We start from the raw sequence: 21,946 nt of genomic DNA, 5'->3' as shown, positions 1-21,946 counted from the left end.
TGACCTCAAGAAGTTGCGTGGCCTCTCTGGGCCTCCGCCTCTCCTCATTACAGCATAGGATCTGACAGCCAGTCTCTCAAAGAACGTCTGGGCTCTGTCTCACTTCTCATGTCTGCCTTGTACCATGACACTGGTCACGGGCTAATGCACATGAAAGTGCGTGGCTGCGTCCGAGGGAGGGCTGAAGGAGGCGAGGCCGTGAGTGCTGGCAGAGGGCCCACAGGAGCTGCTGTCGTGATCAGAGCCATTGTGGCCCACGCCCTCACAACATGGGCCTGTGCTCTATTCTCACCGCACCCTCACAAAGCCACGAGCGCGCCAGGGTGCACAGGGCACCCAGGCCAGGGAAAAGCTACATTCCTGCTGACAGAAAGAGCATGTTACTTCACAAGAGAAAACACGAACAAGGCCTGGAGTTCCCATCAGCAACCCTGGACAGAGGACAGTGCAGTGTCATCCAGAAGTCACTCAGGAAGAAGGACTCTGCCCCAGGCATCCCAGCCCAGCCCAGCACAGCAGCAGCCGCTGTGAGCACAGAAGAATCCGTGCATGTGTCATCCATATACCCCATGCAAAGGGAATGCCAGAAAGAGACCAGCAAACTGACCATAAATCAGAACAGAGGCTTCACAACTGTTATCAACATGAGACCAGCGGAGAGGAAACGGGACGGACAAGGGGCCTGTGTGCATTAGCACCAGTATGTGCTAATCTGTGCGTTAAATAAGCGCATGACTGAGAGGTAGGTCATGAACATCTATGTGCCAAACAACACAGGTGCTAAACGCAGAAAGCCAAAGTGAAAGGTAAACCAGGACTGATGAAAACAGATGCAGGAACTCTCCCTGGATCACCTCAGAATCAGGCGCCAGGGACTGAAAAAAATAAACGATACAGATGTCGATAATGACCTTCACATTCCTCAGACAGAAACCAGAGTTATTTTCTAGAAGGCCACCATGTTCTGTACTTGGCCAAAAAAAAAGTATATTAATGAATATGACCTTAGTATAAGCCAATAAATTTTAAAATAAATAACAAAACATGTCACATACATAAGCCCAATATTAACAGTCAGAAAAACTAAGGAACACATTCCTACGTAACCCTTAGATAAAAACAGGAAATCAAATCTGAACACGCAAGCCTTCCAGAAAGCCACAAAAATGTAAACACATCTCAGCAGAGAGCCAAGGGCTTAACTGACACAGAACTCAGATGCTCCTGGAAAAAGAGTAACAGTGGGGGCTGTGCGTTCATCTCAGGAAATCAGAGTGAGGACAATAAAACACATTTCAAAAAGAAGAAAAGGGATAATGAAGATAAAACCAGAAATTAAGTGGAAAACAAGTAAAAATGATGCTGTTTTTCCTAAAAACAAATAAAATACACACCCTTTGCCCTGCTGAAGACTGATTAAGAAATGATGGTCTCGCCTGATCAGGCAGTGGCGCAGTGGATAGAGCGTCGGACTGGGATGCAGAGGATCCAGGTTCAAGACCCCAAGGTCGCCAGTTTGAGCGCGGGCTCATCTGGTTTGAGCAAAAGCCCACCAGCCTGAACCCAAGGTCACTGGCTCCAGCAAGAGGTTACTCGGTCTGCTGAAGGCCCACGGTCAAGGCACATATGAGAAAGCAATCAATGAACAACTAAGGTGTTGCAACGTGCAATGGAAACTAATGATTGATGCTTCTCATCTCTCTCCGTTCCTGTCTGTCCCTGTCTATCCCTCTCTCTGACTCACTCCCTGTCTCTGTAAAAAATAAATAAATAAAATTAAAAAAAAAAAAAAAAGAAATGATGGTCTCTACAGTGTGTTTGTAAAGTCATGGTGCACTTTTGACCGGTCACAAGAAAGCAACAAAAGACGATAGAAATGTGAAATCTGCACCAGATAAAAGGAAAACCCTCCCAGTTTCTGTAGGATGATGTGGCAGCATGTGCGCATGCGCAGACGATGACGTAACACCGTATATACAGTGGAGCAGCCCACAGCCATGCCAGTCGAGATGTGGACGGTACAGAGGAAAGTTCAGTGTGTTCTGTGGCTCGCTAAATTCGAATCCGTGACCAAAGTGCAACGTGAATATCGGTGCATTTATAACGAAGCGCCACCACATAGGAATAACATTACTCGGTGGGATAAGCAGTTGAAGGAAATCGGCAGTTTGGTGGAGAAACCCCATTCTGGTAGGCCATCAGTCAGTGACGAGTCTGTAGAGGCTATACGGGATAGCTACCTAAGGAGCCCTAAAAAACCTGTGCGTGAGCCCACATTGAACTGCACTGAATAGGTATGAAACTGGGAGAGTTTTCCTTTTATTTGGTGCAGATTTCACATTTCTATCATCTTTTGTTGCTTTCCTGTGACTGGTCAAAAGTGCACTATGACTTGACGGACACACTGTATTTAGAATCTGCATGTGTTGGAGTTTAGAGACCCACATGTGATTAGGAATGACAAAAACCCAGGGAGAGGAAGGGCTGAGAGACTGCTTCAGTGCCACAATTTGCAAATCTGGTGCAAACAGGTAATTTTCTAGTGAATGTAAATTAGCAAAATAACTTAAAATAAGGGAAAACAGGCCCTGGCCAGTTGGCTAAGTGAATAGAGAGTCAGCCAGCATGAGGACATCCCAGGTTCAATCCCCGGTCAGGGCACAAGGAGAAGCAACCATCTGATTCTCTTTTCCTCCCTCTCCCTGTCCCCTTCTCTCTCTCTTCTCCTCTTGCAGCCAGTGGCTCAGCTGGTCCTAGCATCAGCCTCAGGCGCTGAGGATAGCTCAGTTGATTCAAGCATCAGCCCCAGATGGGGGTTGCCAGGTAGGTCCCAGTCAGGGCACATGCAGGAGTCTATCTCCCCTCCTCTCACTTAAAAAAAAAAAAAAAAAAAAAAAAAAAACCAACCAGGAGAAAACATAAGTAGGCTAATACAAGAAACTGGAAAGGTGATTAAAGATCACCTTTAATCCAACAAACAAAGGAAAGCTCCGGGAACAAGTACAGCCGAGGATGATCTCACCTTAACTTGGAAGAGAAGTTATTCCAGTGTTACTTGAACTTTTCCAAGACAAATAAAAAGATGAAAGATGCTGTAATTCATCTCATGAAGCCAGTATAATCTAATACAAAAACCTGATGTAGTACAAAAACAAAAAAACTATAGACAAATATCACTTATAAAAGAAGATGAGAAAAAAATTTAAGTAAGAGATGAGCAAAGAGAACCCAGGAAGAAGTCCTGTCCATCAGGACTCAGCAAGTCTGCACAGGCTCACGGGTGGCCCAGTGATGGGCTGGCATAATGTCATGAACAATGTCATGAACAATGAGCACAGAAAATTCAGAGAACCAAATCAGTAAGTACTGACAAGAAATGTGACAAAATTCAGCAATCATTATTAATAACACCAATTAAAACAAAAATAAATCAAAGGCTCTGTACACACAGAGGCCAACATCATTCCACACTGAAACACAAAACTGTTCCAAAAACCTGCAGAAGCCATTGGTGGTGCTGGCCGCTGCCATGATTACTCAGAGTTTTCTTGGAGGGTCTAGCAAATGCAGTAAGATAAGAAAATAAAATAAATGATATAAACATTAAGAAAAATAGGTAAAATTACTTGTGCTGATGATGTGACTGTAAACCGAGATAGACTTCCCTTTACCTTAGTCTAAAAAATTAAAAACCAATAAAAATATTTGATACAAGATGACTATACAAAAGCGAGTAATTTTTCACTTCTCTAGCAATAAGCACCAGAAGTACAAGCAGTGGAGACATCTATTCACAGCAGTGACAGAAAAGGTGCTGTGACCAGCAGCCCCAACAATAAGGTGACCAAACAGTTAAAGGCATTCATTGTTCCTGCACCTAATGGCCACTCTGCTCCCACAGCTCAGGGACAGTGCCCTCCAACTCCAGGGGTCCAGAAACCCCACCCAGTGTCCAGCATGCAGGAGGGTGAAGAGCAGAAGGAAGTGGCTCACACTCCATTTGTGTTCTCTTAGGAAAAAGCTTTCTTACTGGGTGAGCTCTCAGTTAAGTCAAATAAAGGCAGCATGCAAGTGGGGTCTTCCCAGAAACCACGAGACATGTCAGAAAATGACAAGTTTCTGAGAATGCTTCTTTGACAGAGTCCCAGCCAGTATTCTATCCATCCAGGGACTGACAGGCTACTGGTTTCACCACAAATGTGGGTTATTAACTGAAGGCTACTGCAGAGCTGGACAGTGGGAATAAGCTTGGATAAATTCAAACACCTCACAGCTGGAGAGGATGTGGAACCACTGAAACTGGATCCCTGAACATGTCGGCAGGAATATAAAGTGTTACAATCACTGTGGAAAACAGTATGGAGTATCCTCAAAAAAATCAAAGTACAACACAGATATCTGCATACTCACCATATTCACAACAGCATTATTCACAATAGACAAAATATGGAAGGTCCTGGCTGGTTAGCTTAGTCAGTCAAGAGCATCATCCCCGGGCTCTGGCTGGTTGGCTCAGTGGTAGAGAATTGGCCCGGCATGTGGGAGTCCCAGGTTCAATTCCCAGTCAGGGCATATAGGAGAAGCGACCATCTGCTTCTCTCCTCCCCTTCTCTCTCTCTCTTTTCTCTCTCTCCCCAGGCACTGAGGATGGTTTCATGGCCTCACCTCAGGTGCTAAAAAATAGTTTGGTTGCTGAGCAATGGAGCAATGGCCCCAGAAGGGCAGAGCATTGCCCCCTTGTGGGCTTGCTAGGTAGATCTTGGTTGGGGTGCATGTGGGAGTCTGTCTCTGCCTCCCCTCCTCTCACTGAAAAAAGGAGAAAGAGAGAGAAAATTAATCCCTGGCCAGATAGCTTGGTTTGTTGGAGTGTTGTCCTAAAACGTGGAGGTTGCTGGCTCAATTTCCTGGTAAGGACACATTACAGGAGCAGCTCAATGTTCCTGTCTCTCTCAAAAAACAAAACAAAACAAAAAAACATTGAAGCCACCCAAGTGTCATGGATAAATGAATAGATAAACAAAATGTGGTCCATCCATATAATGTAATATTATCCAGACTTGGAAAGGAAGGGAATTCTGGCATAGGTTACAACAGTGGTAGTCAACCTGGTCCCTACCACCCACTAGTGGGAGTTTCAGCTTTCATGGTGGGCGGTAGTGGAGCAACCAAAGTATAAATAAAAAGATAGATTTAACTATAGTAAGTTGTTTTATAAAGATTTATTCTGCCAAACTTAGCGAAAATCCGACATAAAGTACTTGGTAAGTAATTATTATTATATGATTTAACTTGCTGTAACTCTGCTTCATAAATTTTATAAAGTAAAGTTACTTCTCTACTTTATAAATCACCATGACTGTGGAACCAGTGGGAGCTTAGAAAATTTTACTACTAACAGAGATACAAAAGTGGGCGGTTGGTATAAAAAGGTTGACTACCCCTGGGTTACAATATAGTGAACCTTGAAGACATTACTCTAAATCTTCAAGTCACAAAGAACAAAGACTGTCATGATTCCAATTACATGAGATCTCTAGCGTGGTCAGATTCATAGAAAGTAGAATAGTGGTTTCCAAGAGCTGGGGAAAGTGGGGGGAGAAGAAGTGTTTAATGGGGACAGCTTCAGTTTTACAAGATGAAGAGTTCTGGGGATGGGTGGTGACGACCATGCAACAACATGAATGTATCTAATACCACTGAGCTGTGCACTCAGACATGGTTAAGATGGTGAAGACAAATAAAAATACAGTGCCTCAGAACTTACTGTTCTGCTCTTAACAATATTCAGCCAATATTCTTTCCTTTTATTTTTCTTCTTCTTTTCCAAGTGAGAGGAGGGGAGATAGAGAGACAGACTCCCACATGCGCCCTAACCAGGATCTACCTGGCAACTCCCCTCTGGGGCTGATGCTCTGCCCATCTTGGGCCATGCTCACAACCCAGCTAATTTTAACGCCTGAGGCAGAAACTCCACCACAGAGCCCTCCTCAGCACCTGGGGCCAATGCACTTGAACCAATTGAACCATAGTTGTGGGAGAACGGGGGGGGGGGGGGGGGAGAGAGAGAGAGAGAGAGAGAGAGAAGGGAGGGGTGGAGAAGCAACTATCTGCTTCTCCAGTGTGCCCTGATCAGGAATCGAACCCAGGACATCTATAGGCCCAGGCTGACCCTCTATCACTGAACCAACCAGCCAGGGCACCAATTTTCTTGATAAAAACCAAAATACACCTCCAAAAACTGTTGCAAGCCTTTGGTTAATATCCATATACAACTAGTCCCGCATCAAGGTTGGTTGGTAAAAGTTGTTTTGTTATAAGGTTGATGAGATGTCTCAGGAACTTCACCTTTGTTTATATCAATTAGCATTGGGGTATAAGTTGTTTTGTTTTATGCCCTTTGGCTTAAGATTGCAGACTTTGAGGACTCACTGTACTGAAAAAGTTAGTTCAACCTTTTTTGTCTCTTTTCTCTTTTATGAAGGACATCATTTTCAAAAGTCCCTACTTGGCCATGTTTGCTGAAGTCCTGGCTTCTCATTTGGATGGAGATGCTGTGGTGAGTGCAAGCGAGCACTAATGTTCCTGAGAGGCTGTTGTACAGAGGCGGACAAATCTGTGCTCATGCCCTGAGAGGCACTCCACCCAGATGTGCGGCTCTGCAGTGTGCCCTGGGCTCCTCGGAAAAGTGGAGCTGGGGGTCACAGCCATGCTTGCCCCAAGGCTTGGGTTCTCTGATCCCCTTCAAGGTCGGAGGGGTCACAGTTACAGAACAATCCTGCAGGCAAGTCCTCCTCCACTGGGCATTTGCTCTGGAGCAAGAGGAGAGGGGCTATGAGGTTTCTTTTCTTAGCACCTCCCTGATCCTGGACTGCAGAGGCTGCAAAGTTCTGCCCAGGGCCCAGGATTCCCGATGGGTAAGGGCTCAGAGAAACCTGAGTTCAGGGGAGCTGAGCTGCAGGGAGGTGGGAAGGTTTCTGGCAGTGGGGGTCAGCAGCAGTGGTAGCTTTGGAAGCTCATCCCAGCCTGCCCCGCCCTAACAGCTCTGTAAGTGGCTCATACCTGAGGTAGACCCCTCTGCTTACACTAGTCGGGCTCCTGGCCATGGCTCCTCTGGCCAAGAGCTCAGGAGGTGAACCCTGAGACCTGTGAGGGAGAACCCAGTAGAAGACTCCTTTGAGTGAGGAAGCCAGGAGTGCCCTGGCCTGGACGGGCACAGGAAAAAGTGCTGAGATGGGCAAAGTGGGTGGGGCCAAGGCTGGGCACGCTCAGCCTGCAGGACTGGGGCAACACTGGGAAACCTGTGTGCAGTCTGTGGTAAGTGTCTGCCAAGTGGGTGAGTGAGCGACAAATGTTTGCCTATGTGATTGGCAGGGTCCCCTTGAGGAGCCAGACAGCAGGCCTGTCTTCCCACTCAAGTCAGGCCTGTGCCACGCCCAGGGAGGGCCCTGAAAGAGCCCTTTTTACACCAGGCCTAGAGGGCCCATCGGCCAGAATCCAAATGGAGAGGTAACCAAGGTCATTCCGGTCCAGCTGGAAGCGGAATACTGCTGGGGGCATCCTGGGCTCTGTGCTCCGTGGCAGGGCTACAGCCAGGGACAGAGGATGACGACACAGAATCTATCTAGTGCTCCCTGTATGCCAGGCCTGTCCTCAGCAACTACAAACTTGGGCTCCTGGAAACCGCACACCCGGGACCAGTCTGAGTAGTCAGGAAGGATCACAGCTGCCAAAGTCCACCATTAGCAAGACCCTTAGGTTAAAGACACCTTTAAAAACTACAATGTCCTTTGAGGTGGGGACACAGTGCTCATCCCATGCTGACACTAGTCGAAGCTATCGCAGGCACTTAGGTCAGGGATCGGGGGATGCCCACTACAGCCATTAGAGTCACAGGGAAGGGGAACAGACAGGGAGAGTAGGGGTGCAGAGTCCTGGCCTGTAGCCACACTCCTGAGCCTTATTCCCCTCAGACTACTTCAGGGGTGACTGAGCACAGAGTGACTTACAGGAAGGGACCCTAGTATCAGTGTCAACAAGTTAATCAGGCAGTCCCTGAATAAGAGTAATAATAATAATTATTATTATAATTATTATTATTTTTAGAGAGAGAGAAGAGTGGGGGAAGGGAGCAGTGGGAAGGACCAACTCGTAGTAGTTACTTCTCCTATGTGCCCTGATCAGGCAAGCCTAGGGTTTCAAACTGGCGACATCAACATTCCAAGTCGATGCTTTATCCACTGTGCCACCACAGGTCAGAAATAACAGAATTCAATCTACGAAATGTATTTTGTCCATCCTCAGTCCTTCCTCCTGAAGCCTTGGGGAGCAAAGCTTTTGTCTACTGAGGTCATTTCTGGTCCCTGCTACTGAGATGCAGAAGGTGCTCAACACTCCTCCTCAGTAGGAGGCAGAATGCAGAATCCTAGTTTGCAGAAGAAGGAGGAGCCTGAGAGAGTGGTCTGTAGCAGAGTCCAGGACTCACAGTGTAAGCCTACTCCCTACTAGCTGGGGTCCCCACTTGAGGACCAGCCCGGCCAAGGGGCCAAATCACCTGTCCTTGGGTTTCTCTTTGTGCCCCTCTCTGATCGTGGCAAATAATCGGGGCCCCTTCCCTGTCCCACTGGGTCCCAAAAACCCCTTTAGGCATGATCTCAAGGAGAGGCTTTCACCACCAAGGGAAGTGTCCCCCTGGCCACCCCCTCCCAGGCCTCCTACCTGGACCAGGCCCCGACCCTGCCTTCAGCCTTTGGTACCCACTGGCAACAGATGCCAGGTGGGGCCCCGCAGAGTTGCAGAGCCCTTCTGCATGGTCTGGAAGGTTGGGAGAGCAGCCTCCTGATGACATGGGCTGCCTCTCAGCTGTCCTGGGCCTTCTGTAAGATGGGGTGAGACCAGAGGCCACCGGCAGCCACTGAACAGTAGGTGAAAACTGGATTGTGCCTGAGCACACCATGAGAGTGGACAAGGTGTCCGAAGCATGTCCCACCTCCATCCTCAAACCCAACGTTGCCATTTCTCCAAGGAGAAGACATAAGAGCTGGAAGATGTCATTTACTGTTTGCTCACGTTCCCTCGAGTGTGTGGGGTTTCCCGGGGCTAGTGGCACAACCCCATGGATCCACCGAGGCCACAAGCACACGGCCCTTTTCCAGCAAGGGCCGTGCAGATGGCAACCAACACGACACACTCGTCCAACTGGCGCAGGAGTCAAAGGAAAGACGGGTATGAACACAAAGCCAGGCCACTTTCCTCGTAAAAGATTTCTTTTTAAAAATGTGGTTGTTTTTATAAAACATTGTGCTATTTCTGTTAACGTGTAGTAGGTTTAATTTTGTTATTTTTAAGTGTTCTGAACGGCTCTGCATAACCCACACAAACAAAAGCTCTTTGGGTTTGAGGGTCCTGAGCTCAAGTCTGAGCCACTGAGTCAGACTGTCTTTGGGCCAAGGACCTGTAGCCTCAATATAGTGCTCATAGCTACTTATTTGAAATCCAGGTGACATCACCTATTTTTGTTTGCATTCTATTCTTGTTGATTCTATTTATTTATTTTTCTTTCTCTGAATATAAGAAACCTTAACATGGCTCCAAAAGTCAGAATGCTGTTTAAGCATAAAACCTCCTGGGCGATTCTGAGAAACAAGACCATCCTCTGTCCTCCCCCCAGCTCCCGGACCTCATGACTTGGGTTTTAGAAACATTTCCTGACAGTGAGCAGTGACAAACTTCAGAATCTGTCAACGTTGTCCTGTGTGTAAAACAGCCTTGACACCCTGGCCCTCAGAGGGAAGTGGGTCGGGGACCTACTGCCCAGAGGGGGTCCAGCAGTCTTTCAGGAGGGTGCTGGGTGGGACGTTTGTGAGCACTGGCCCCGGGGTTCTGACTCCCTCTGGAGGGGCAGCAGCGAAGGCCCTGGCCAGCAGTGTGGCAGCATGGCTCTATGCAGCTCTGATGTAAAGGAGGTGGCTGTGTTTGTAGCAACCAGAGCCCTGAGGCCCCACTTCCCACCCCGGCTCCAACACTCGCACCACCGTAAGGCTGTGGCTGTGGCTGTAACACGCTGGCTTTGGCACCACTTCCAGGGAGACACTAGGAAGGCCTGATGGGAAATCAGAGAGCAGGAGGGAGAGGAGAGGGCGGGGAGGGTGGGAGGGAGGGAAAGACAAAGAAAGGGGTGCGGCGACTGGCAGGCACTCCACCAGGGAGGAGTGACCTCAGCGCTGGAGAAGCCTCTGCTCAGCCTCAGAGCCAGGGCGGCCAGGGCAGCTCCAGGGCACTGAAGTTCCTTTCTCTCCCCCACGTCCTATCATCCGCTCTCTGCTGGCTGCTGTGGAGGGCCTGGGGCCTCATTGGCCAGACGGGTGCCATCCTCAGCATAAATTGGAGCTCTGGGCTCTCCTGCTGGGACCGTCCCAGGCCACAGTCTAGCTGCCTGCCTTCCTGCTGCTCCTGTAGGGTGAGTAACCGTGTATGCCTGTCCCCAACCCCAAGTTGCCCAGGCCTCCTGGTGCTGCCCCTGCCCAGAAACCTGCAGCACCCCAGAGGGAGGCCCAAATTAGCCATGTAGTGCTGGGCACAGCGAACCCAAAGTTTACGCTCCAGATTCCGGGTTCCCTTGGACGGCAGCACCAGAGGTAATTGGGTATGCCGCACCCGGGCACCAGGGCTCTAAACCTGCCAGGCACCCTGGGTTTCTAGAACCAGCAAATCCATTTACAACCTGACTGGCTTCACTTTCTGGAATGGGAGATTAAGCCAAGTCTGAGCCTGGAGGCAGATCAGGGAAGGGATGTTTAGGGGCTGTCATCTAGGTCCCTGTCAGGGCAGGCACACTGCAGGGTGTCTGGGGACCACTGGTGCCAGCATGTGGCGCTTTCCCCCCCTCTTCTAGGTGATGGAAACCCCGACCCTGGCTGCCACCCAGGGCAGGGCCCTCTGGGCTCTACTCCTAGCCACACTTGGCTCTGCAGCCAGCCAGCCACTGGGGGTAGACTCCATGTGTACGGCCCGGCCCCTGGCCAAGTACAGCATCACCTTCATGGGCAAATGGAGCCAGATGGCTTTTCCCAAGCAGTACCCGCTGTTCCGGCCGCCTGCGCAGTGGTCTTCCTTGCTCGGTAAGTTCAGTCCCTGCCACCTGCTTTTGGTGTGTCCACCCAGGAGGGAACAGTCTCCTGACAGCTGCGCCACACTTCACAGTCTGAAGGGCACTCTTATCCAGCTCACTTAAGTGCAAAAAGTATTTGCTGGATGCCAGCTGGTGGTGACCTGGGCTGTGGGGATGTGTTTTGGAGGGAGAATGGCCAGTGTCATGGAGAGGGCCACCGAACGCTGGTCACACCAGCAAGGTGCCCGGGCAGCATAAGGCTACAGGACATCTGCACACAATGGGTGGGAAGGAGGGGTGCATCCACCTGGGACAGCTGCTCATGTGGCGATGGGCCCACAGGGGCAGCGCACAGCTCTGACTACAGCATGTGGCGGGAGAACCAGTATGCCAGCAATGGGCTGAGGGACTTTGCAGAGCGGGGCGAGGCCTGGGCCCTGATGAAGGAGATCGAGGCCGCTGGAGAGAAGCTGCAGAGTGTGCACGAGGTGTTCTCAGCGCCCGCCGTGCCCAGTGGCACCGGGCAGACATCCACGGAGTTCGAGGCCGACGCCAGGCACTCACTTGTGAGTGAAAGATGGTGGAAGGGAGGACAGGGTTATGGGCCATGGTGGCCACCTTGCTGAACACACAACGCCCCCCTCCCAGGTGTCCTTTGTGGTCCGAATCATCCCCAGCCCTGACTGGTTTGTGGGCATCGACAGTGTGGACCTGTGTGACGGGAACCGCTGGAGGGAGCAGGTCACCATGGACCTTTACCCACATGATGCAGGAACAGACAGCGGCTTCACCTTCTCCTCCCCCAACTTTGAGACCATCCCGCAGGACATGGTGACGGAGGTGAGGGGACAACAGAAGAGTTTTACAGCACTGGCCACTTGGGGCAGCTGCCATTGCCCAGCTTTGTCCCTTGTTTGGATGGCAACCTTGTCTGCTGGGTCCCAGTGAGCAGAGGTAGAGCCCTGCCAGGAGGGAGCTGGCTGAGCTACAGGAGGGGTACAGGTGGGGTCCTAGAAGAGGCCAGGCCTTCCTGATCCCTTGCCCAGGCCGTGGGCCAGGTGCCCCAATCAGCCACAAACTCCCAGGGGGTGTCCTACAGTCCCTCTGGACTCAGCTGGCTCCTGCTTGGGCCAGACGCACAGCAGGTGCAGGTGGGCTCCGGGCTCCCAGCCTACGCTGACACTCTTCCCATCCTCCCCCAGATAACATCTACCTCTCCCAGCCACCCAGCGAACTCCTTCTACTACCCACGGCTGAAAGCCCTGCCCCCCATCGCCAGGGTGACCCTGGTGCGGCTCAGGCAGAGCCCCAGGGCCTTCGTTCCACCTGCCATAGACCTGGCAGGCAGGGGCAACGAGATCATGGACAGCCTCTCAGGTAAGTGGTCCCACTCCACTGCCACGTTCCCTGCCTTCCACAGCTGTGTTCCTGGGTCAAGCGCCCAGGCTCGCGGGCGCCGCCACGTCTATCACTGGCACGTGGGGAGCAGAGCACCACTCAGCTTCATGTGTCATATAGGCATATGCTCAGCCTTCTTGCAACAGGCAGCTACCAACCCCAGTCCCTGGACCATCTCTTACCTCTCGCCCCTAGAATAACCCTGAAAGTGTGTGTCCCAAGAGGGACCATCTGTGAAGTGTCAGTAATGACACCCAAGATCTGCCCCTCCGAGAGGCAGTTGCCCACATGTGACCCTACAGGAGGGATGGTTCAGGGACCAGGTCACGTCATTCACCCCAAAGTGCTCCCCTGCAGCAGGTGTAACTTGCAAGTGAGGTCACCTAGTTCTAAACCTGGCCCACCACCTGGCTGCACAAAACCACCAGGGACACCAGAGTATCAGGAGAGGATCAAACCAGGAAGAGTCCACTGGTGCTCAGACAGCCCAGGGCACTGTGCTCTTAGGGTCACACAAACCTGTACCTCTGAGCTTGGTACAAGGCCTCGGCAGTTCTGGGGATTCACAGCATGTGTTACAAGATGACGGGAGTTCTGGGGTTCTGAGAATTCTGTGAGGACAACTAGAGTCCTGGGAGATTTGCTAGTTGGTTGATTCAAACTCTAAACTAAAGATTAAACTCTTGGCCAACATTGTAAGTGAAAGACTTTTACACACTACAGCCCAGGAGAGGTGAAGGAGGTCCCAGCCCCATCACGGGTGTGCCACATGGGTTGTGTCATAGCTGACAAGAAGGACTTCATTAAGTGGACCCCTCTGTTCCCTCCATGGCAAAGGGGACAGTGAGGGGTGTCAGTGGAGGTGGCACTGCCCACCAGGGGTGGGGACCCTGTGTGTCAGGTGCTGGGCGAGCATGGGGGCTGTGCTCCCACCGTGGTCAGCTCCTAAACGTGTCAGCGAGATTGGATTTGCAGCAGGAAGTGGAGGCCTTCAGTGTGCCTCACTGCAGCATGTTTCACACAGGAGGGCTCCCCTCTGTCCCCTGGAAATGTGAACATGGCTAAGAGTCCCCCGGGGACTTCCATCAACACAACGCCAGTGTCGGTCCCCAAAGCCCTGCACAGTGGAAACTTGAGCACAGGATCAGGCTCTTAGCATAGAAATATTAACTCAGGTCATTTTAGTGGTTTCTTAGGAGATGGGTTTGGTAGCATCTGCTTGTAGCTGACTCTGAACTATGCCGAGAAATGCAAGCATTTCATCTCCACTCTGAAATCTGGAGCTGGTCTCACAGGATAAACACACACTGGGGTCTCCCTCAGTCACCAGCTCCTCCTCTGCCCAGCTAATGGGTCTCTTCTGTGCTTGGTCCAGTTCCAGAAACGCCACTCGACTGTGAGGTCTCCCTTTGGTCATCCTGGGGGCTGTGTGGAGGTCCGTGTGGGAAGCTGGGAGCCAAGATCAGGACTCGGTACGTCCGTGTGCAACCCGCCAACCATGGGGCATCCTGCCCTGCGCTGGAAGAGGAGGCGGAGTGCACCCCTGACAACTGTGTGTGAGCTCCACGCCCCTCAGTCCCTTGACCCATGGTTGGCTGGGCCCAGTCTTTGGGTTAGGGCCACACCGTGAGCTGGCCACACCAGCAGCTTCATCACTTCTGAGCTCCACTGCTGACTAACCCCTCTGTAGAGACGTGCCCGTGGGCCAGAGGGGACTCCTTTCTGCCAGTTCTTCCTCACGGCCCCCACGTCTTAGGGTCCACCCTCATGGAGACATACAAGTCTGCACTAAGGCATACCCGGTGTAGGCACCATCATACCGGCCACAGGTATGTGCACAGAGGACACGCACGCAGCTCCACGCCGGGTGCCCCTGCAGGACAGCCACGCACCCCAGGCCCAGGAGCCCCAGCCCCACAGGCTGTCTGTGAAATACCTCGGTCCTGGTGCCCAGGCAGCCACTGGCACAGGAGCCCTGCACCCACACCTGCTCCTCAGAGCAAGACTGCCACCAGGCGCCTGCTGCTCCTGATGCCATGGGAGACAAGGGAGGCAGGCTGGGACACCTCACCTGGCATTGTCACGTACTGATCTGTGCACTTGAATAAAGACGAGGTTTCCTGACATCAGTGGCCGCCGTCTCGCATTCCCTGAACAGGTACTAGGCGAGGGCAGAGTGAGCAGACACAGGGCCACCCACTAGCCCCTGAAGTAGGGTCTTCCCCCAGACTTCACAAAGGAGCATATGGCAACTGTCAGGACAGCATAAAAATGGTGTTCAGACCCACTGCACACACCCAGCACACCTGGCGGATGCTGATAAAAGACAGTATCAGGGAGTACAGAGGATCAGGGATGTGTCCCCGCCCCATGTCATGGAGCACCAAGGGCCTGACCTCAGATGGCCCTGAGGGCTCACTGCTTACCTGCCCTGGCTCTTGTCTGAGGTCAGGGGTTTACTACCTCATGTTACCATCAAGGACCCTCAGGGGCTCCCGAATGAGCCGAGGGCAGGCCAGGCTGTGCTGGGCCCTCAGAAGATGGTAGGGGATGGGGACACTTTCAGACCATTCTTCCTCCTGCACGGACTGCTGCAGAATCAGGTCCCACTGCCCTCACTCCCCTGAAGGACAGGTCCCACTCCTTTACCCATCCGGCAGCAATGTGCCTGGAAAGGGCTCCACACATCCTGTCTCTAGCCTCTGCCCTCCCACTCTGTGCTGTCGAGGACCCAAGGCGCCCCACGTCACTGTGCCAGGGGCAGCGCGCCTTACCCACCTTCCTAGCCCTCTCAGAAACAGGGAGTTCAGCTCCCTCCTCGACATATCAAGTTCCTTTGGCCCACAGGCCCCCACCCCATGCCCCCACTGGCCAGGTGATGCCCCTTCTTCTCCCTGACATGCCTCCCCAAAACATCAACCTCAGACCCCCTCTATCCTCTACTGACACTCACCTCCTTGGCCTCAGCTCTCTCTCCAGAACAGATTTAGGTCCCCATTGGTCACCCTGACCCTAAAGAGGAAGTAGTGAGAGCAGTCGCCTGTGCCCATTTTCCCCAGTGGGCAGCCGGAGGCCTAGTGAGTGCCTTAAGCATGCACTGATGCCTGACGTGCTGTTCAACTTCACAGCAGCCCTCTTCAGTGAGAAAGAGCCCCTGCACTCCAGTGAGACACCACGCTGGGTCTGTCTGCTCACGGAGAACCCTGCCCCTAGAAGCTGGCTTTGCAGGCTCCCAGCGAGTGGCCTTGGGGTCGCTGCACACATGGTGAGAGCCGCAGAGCACAGCCCAGGCACGTGGCAGACACAGCAAATACTTGCCCAATGAGCAAGGAACTCGGCTTTCTTCATCTGTTTTGCAGGAGTTCTAACACTAGGCACTTAAGATATCAGACAAAATGAGAGACCTTTTTTAAAAATAAATAAATAAATAAATGTTTCATGGAGTGCTAGAAAGTAGGATATTTCTCTAAGGCCAAAACAACCAGCAGCCGCTGGGTAAGTGGCAGGTACAATAGGCAGACACCGCCTTGGATGCCCGGCTGACCCGGGTGTCTAAGGCCCTCAACCCATGGGCTCCACCACCAGTGAGGAGCCACCACACAGCTGGCCCTACAAAGGTATGGCCTCTCTTACACTTGGCTCTACAGAGAAGAAAAACCCTGATTGTAAGCCCATGCTTAAATGGGCATGAGATCTGAAAACACCTAGTTAAAAGTTTTATTTGAAAACTCCTGGGCGAGTGACCCCTGAGCACCTGGAAAAAATGAGCCAAGTCCTCCCTGAAGACAACCCCCCACACACTGTGGATTCAGAGCTCAAAGAATTCCCCCTGTAACATGAACTCACAATCAAAACCCACCAACACACGAGGAAACCAGCAGGACACCCCTAAATCAGAGGAAACAGCAGACTACAAAGTCAGACCCACAAAGCCGCAGTTGCTGGGATCATGTACAGGACATGCGTGAGCATGTGACAGTGCTATCCAGCCTGACTGTACCACAGAACCAAGCAGAGAGCAAAGCCACAAATCCAACCTGAACACACAGACCACACACTCTAATAAAACGTCAAAGACCGGCAGGCTGAACTCACAAGACTATGTACTATTTACAAAAAGTGTACAATCCCATAAGAACACTACAAGTCTGGGGACAGGCACTGTGGTGCAGATCCCTGTGGACACCTGGTCCACCTTCCCCTCTTTCCTGGGGCAAGGGCTAGGTGGGGAAGTGGGCAGGAGAGAACTAACAAGTATTAGGGGTCAGAACATTTACTGCTCATGTGAGATACTCCAGACCCCAAGACACATGTTAAACTGCCTTCACAGAAGCCACTTGTGGCTTAGGACACCCACCCTGGTGAGGAATTAGGACCTGCAACCACCCTAGAAGCAATGTTTGTGGTGTTAAGGCACTGAGATTTGAGAGACGATGATGGAAGTAACCTGTAAAAGAATCTCGTGTTAGATACTGCTCAGGCTCTGGAGAAGAGCAAGCAGAAAATACCGGCGGTAGTAAAGACGGTCCTAGTGGTTCTGGTAATGGTCCTGGTGGATGGTGGTGGTGATGATGGTAATGGTGCTGCTAGTGGTGGTGCAGGGTGCTCTTTCAGAAGCTGGCTGGGGACACCCCTGAGCAGAGCTGTGAAGGAAAAGAGGGGGAGGTCTCTATCTGGTGATGAGCATCCCAGGCAGGGAAACAGACAGAAACAAAGGCCCCCCTCTGTGGGTGACAGCCAGAAGGCCTATGTGGCCAGTACAGAGAGGGAGGGCAGGTTGGCAGGAGCCCTGATCAGATGGGGTGTGAGCTTCTGCTCCTAGTGAGGTGAGAAGAAGGGTGGGATGTCATGGCAGGGCTTTGAGTGAGAAATAACAACTCATGAGTGTATAATGTAAAGAGTCATCTGGTCATTTTGAGAGCTGAGTGTAGTGGCAGAGGCCGGAAAAGGAAGCAAATCAGAGGCCAGTGCACTAACACGTAGAAGAGGGAGGCTGGCCCCAGAGATACGAGGAGAGTGGCAGAAGTGAATGAATTCCAGGTTTATGTTGACAGACTGGCATCTAACATGACTCCAGACAAGTCTAGTCAACTCTGTTCACAGTATTCAGTTCAGGAAGATTTTGGCCATCTGGGTCAGCCCAGGGGGTACGAGGGAAGGAGGACAGGTTCACTCCTGAGGCTACTGTGGATTCTGGGGTGCTATCATATACTGAATAGATGAGGGCACTGGGTCACACAAGGCTGTCCCAGCAGCTACACTGAGACCTGCAGGCCTCTCACACAGGCTAGAAACGTGTACAGCACCAGGTTGCAAGGGGCCGCGAGTGTGCCCAGTAGGTGGGAGGACCCAGAGCCAGCATGTAGAGGAGGAGGCAGAAATGATCTGCAGTGCCAAATGCTGGAGGAGGGAGGAGGGGAGCACAGGAATGACCCACTGTGCTCAGCAACACCAAGCATGTGACTGGGGGGCAGGGCTGAGCAGTTGGTGGCATTGGGGGGGAAAAGGCTGGGGCTAAGACACTGAAAAGTGATGGGAGGGGCCTCCTGACAAATGGTGGACTGAACACTCACATCTAACCCCACTTATGCCCAAACTCCACTAAAACTATAGAAAAGGATGTTTAGATGGCATAACCCAGATGACTGCCTTGGGCATTAGGCCTGCCCAGGTGCTCTGAGGGAACATTTTCTCTCCTCACTCATCTGAGGTGCTGCCATTTCCATAAGAGGTAGGGGAGAACTCTTACTTCCTCCTCTCACATTCCAAAAATATTGAACTGGGGCTGCAGCAAAGAGGAGCTGGTGTGAGGCCAAACTGTGTGAGCAACGGGGAAAGGCAGGGCTTCCTGGGGTTTGCTGCTGAGCGTGAGCCAGCAGCAAAGTCCAGGAGACAAGTCTGGTGCTCCCATGCTGCGTGGGCCCTCAGGACAGTAGTGTCCCTTGATACGAGGGAAAGCAGGTGCAGTTCTCTCTGAGGAAGCTTCCCCAGCTCTCAGTGTAGGTCTCAGGCCTCCCACCAATCAAAATCAAGCAATAAGTGCAAAAGTCACCAGTTAAACAAAAAAACAAGTCACTATAATTGATTGAAAGTCAGCAGAAAAAAACAATAGATTCAAAGACCCAAGGTAATAAAATTGTCAGAAAAAGAACATAGAACAGGTACAATAAAAATGGCCCATCAACAGGGATGGTTAGAAATAAACAGATACATTTGGAAAGAAAAGACTGTGTAGAGGGACAGACTTCAGTCAGTAGGTTAAAGAGCTGATCCAGGCACAGCTGGAGGAAGAGTTAGTGATCTGGAAGATGTCACTGAAGATAACACCCAGAATGCCACAGAGAGAGACAAAGAAGAGGAAAACATCAAGAAGATATGGAGGCCCTGGCCGGTTAGCTCAGTGGTAGAGCATTGGTCTGTCATGTGGATGTCCCAGGTTCAATTCCTGGCCAGGGCACACAGGAGAAGCGCCCATCTGCTTCTCCACCCCTCCCCCTCTCCTTTCTCTCTGTCTCTCTCTTCCCCTCCCGCAGCCAAGGCTCCATTGGAGCAAAGTTTGCCCGGGCACTGAGGACAGCTCTGTCTGTGGATTCTGCCTCAGGCGCTAGAATGGCTCCAGTTGCAACAGAGCAACGCCCCAGATGGGCAGAGCATCGCCCCCTGGTGGGCATGCCAGGTGGATCCCGGTCGGGCGCATGCGGGAGTCTGTCTGACTGCCTCCCCATTTCCAACCTCAGAAAAATACCAAAAGAGAAGATATGGAAGATAAAATGAGAAGTGTTAAAATGTTTTTTGGGTTTTTTTGTTTTTTAATATTTTATTTATTGATTTTTAGAGAGAGGAGGGGGGGGAGAAGGGGGAGGAGCAAGAAGCATCAACTCCCATATGTGCCTTGACCAGGCAAGCCCAAGGTTTCGAACCAGCAACCTCAGTGTTCCAGGTCGACGCTTTATCCCACTGTGCCACCACAGGTCAGGCAAAATGTTTTAAATCCAACATTCCAAGGATATAATGGAGATAAAGGGATATATATATAATTTTTTTTTGTATTTTTCTGAAGTGAGAAGCAGGGTGGCAGAGAGACAGATTCTAGCATGCACCTGACCGGGATCCACACAGCATGCCCAACAGGGGGCGATGCTCTGCCCATCTGGGGCGTTGCTCTGTTGCAACTGGAGCCATTCTAGCGCCTGAGGTGGAGGCCATGGAGCCATCCTCAGCACCCAGGGTCAACTTTGCTACAGTGGAGCCTTGGCTGTGGGAAGGGAAGAGAGAGACAGAGAGAAAGGAGAGGGGGAGGGGTGGAGAAGCAAATGGGCGCTTCTCCTGTGTGCCCTGGCTGGGAATCGAACCCAGGACTTCCACACTCCGGGCTAATGCTCTACCACTAAGCTAGCCAGCCAGAGTGAGATAAAGGGATATTTAATTTAAAGAGAAAACAGTGCAAAATTAAAGAACTGGCTAAAATACTAAGGTATCTTCAGAACCAAAAAGCATAATATATCCCAAACAAGACAGGTAAAAGCCACCCATGCCCATGCATATGACATAAAACTGCTGAACACCAACACAATGAAACCTTGAAAGGGCCCAGAGGAAGGAGCACCTATTGGCATGACAGTCATTTCTCAACAGCAGCCAAGGGAGTCAGAAGTCAAATAATACTTTTAACATGTTGAAAGAAACCCAAAGTTGCAAACTCAACACCATCTTTCAAGGATGAAGGTTTTTTACCCATTTTCAGAGTAACAAAAACTGAGTTTAACACCAAGATGACTGCAAAAGAAACTTTTAGAGGTTGTGCCTCAGTACAAAAGTGTCTCCTCTCTGTCCTCTGGAAAAAGTTAAAAGCAAAGGCAGCGCAGTGGGAGAACACCCTTTAAATTTACACCGTGCTTTTACGTCAATGGAGCCAAAAGGAGCAGACGGTGGCGCAGGAAGCACCTGTGTCTACCTGGGCAGCTATCAGAATCTGTCCAATGGGACCGTTTTGGAACTGTGGAGTCTGTGGAAGGCTTGCAACGTCCAAGGAAAGGTTTGGATGGTAAACTGTGGCTGATTTTGGTCAATTTCAGCTCTTGGCACAGAAGCAGTACCTGTCCCTCACTCCAGCCCAGGGGCAGGCCACCGTGCATGTACTCCTGGAGCAGCCTGTGTGCAGCTTTCAGGAACCACAGTGTACAACAGGACCTTCCTCGTCTTCCAAATATCAGGGACCTGTGAGTTGATAACTGATAGGTGTATCTGATCACAGAGATGCAGACAAAGAGAGAATCAGCTGTTGTTGCAAGACCCCCCCTTTCCAGCTGAAGTGACTTGGAAGACATTTAAAAAGCTGGTACCCTTTTCTCTGCCCTTCCACTTAGTTTTTCACTTTTTTCCCCTTTCAGAGCCAAACATCGAGGATAAGGTATTTAAAAACAATTTGCACATACAAGGCAAATTAGAAGTGACTGTGCTGCCCAAGGAACATCTCAGGAAAGACCTGAAAGACCTCAGGTGATTCTCGACACAGAGACCATCTACACCAATGGAACAACACAAAACAGCAAACCCCAGAAAAGGGAGGGAATGTGATTTCCAGAGGTACCACAGCATTAGATCCAAATGTCCAGTGTTCAACAGATAATCACAGGCTACAAAGAAACAGGAAAGTATGGACAACCCAAAAGAAAAGAATAAGCCTGACCAGGTGGTGGCACAGTGGATAGAGTGTCGGACTGGGAAGTGGAGGACCCAGGTTCGAGGCCCCGAGGTCGCCAGCTTGAGTGCGGGCTCATCTGGTTTGAGCAAAGCTCACCGGCTTGGACCCAAGGTCGCTGGCTCGAGCAAGGGGTTACTCAGTCTGCTGAAGGCCCGCGGTCAAGGCACATATGAGAAAGCAATCAATGCAACTAAGGTGTCGCAACAAAAAACTGATGATTGATGCTTCTCATCTCTCTCCGTTCCTGTCTGTCTGTCCCTATCTATCCCTCTCTCTGTCTCTGTAAGAAAAAAAAAGCCAACAAAGCTGTCCCTGAAAAGTATCTAATGGCAGATCTAATAGACAAAGACCTTTTTTAAAGATGCTCAGAGAAACAGTGAAATGTCCAATTTCAATTCCACAGTGCACTTATGTGGTCCCTTAGTTATGTGAAATGTCACCACTGGGTGGAGCTGCATGACGGGCATTTGGGAGCTCTAAACTTTTCTGCAACTCTGTGAATCTATAAATATTTTAAAATAAAAACTTTAATAAAAAAAAAAAATACATTGGATGCCAGAACTGAAAGGATCTAATGGATCACACTGAGTGATTTTAATTCCTTTTTTTATGAGGAAACTGAGACTCAAAGAGTCTTGATCAGGGCGAGGCCTCAGCTAAACTCAGGCTGTCACCACCTCCGATTCCAGTGTGTCCCATCTCAGCAACTTCTTGTTCCTGCAACCACACTTCCACAC

The 21,946-nt window shown here is 50.8% G+C and overlaps 1 protein-coding gene and 1 non-coding gene across 2 annotated transcripts; both read left to right on the top strand.

Moving 5' to 3' along the window:
* The first annotated feature begins 10,183 nt into the window (after positions 1 to 10,183).
* Positions 10,184 to 14,631, top strand: SPON2 (spondin 2). Its single transcript, XM_066385881.1, has 6 exons — positions 10,184 to 10,456; positions 10,892 to 11,117; positions 11,450 to 11,673; positions 11,756 to 11,947; positions 12,310 to 12,484; positions 13,881 to 14,631. The coding sequence occupies exons 2-6, from the start codon at positions 10,895 to 10,897 to the stop codon at positions 14,063 to 14,065; spliced, it is 999 nt and encodes a 332-aa protein (XP_066241978.1). The 5' UTR covers positions 10,184 to 10,456; positions 10,892 to 10,894; the 3' UTR covers positions 14,066 to 14,631.
* A 4,255-nt stretch (positions 14,632 to 18,886) lies between these two features.
* TRNAD-GUC (transfer RNA aspartic acid (anticodon GUC)) lies at positions 18,887 to 18,962 on the top strand. The gene has a single exon. It is a non-coding gene; the product is annotated as a tRNA-Asp (tRNA).
* The last annotated feature ends 2,984 nt before the right edge of the window (positions 18,963 to 21,946 follow it).

Source organism: Saccopteryx leptura, chromosome 5 (assembly GCF_036850995.1).
Source record: "Saccopteryx leptura isolate mSacLep1 chromosome 5, mSacLep1_pri_phased_curated, whole genome shotgun sequence".
Lineage (NCBI taxonomy): Eukaryota > Metazoa > Chordata > Mammalia > Chiroptera > Emballonuridae > Saccopteryx > Saccopteryx leptura.
This window is presented reverse-complemented; position numbering and strand designations above follow the sequence as displayed.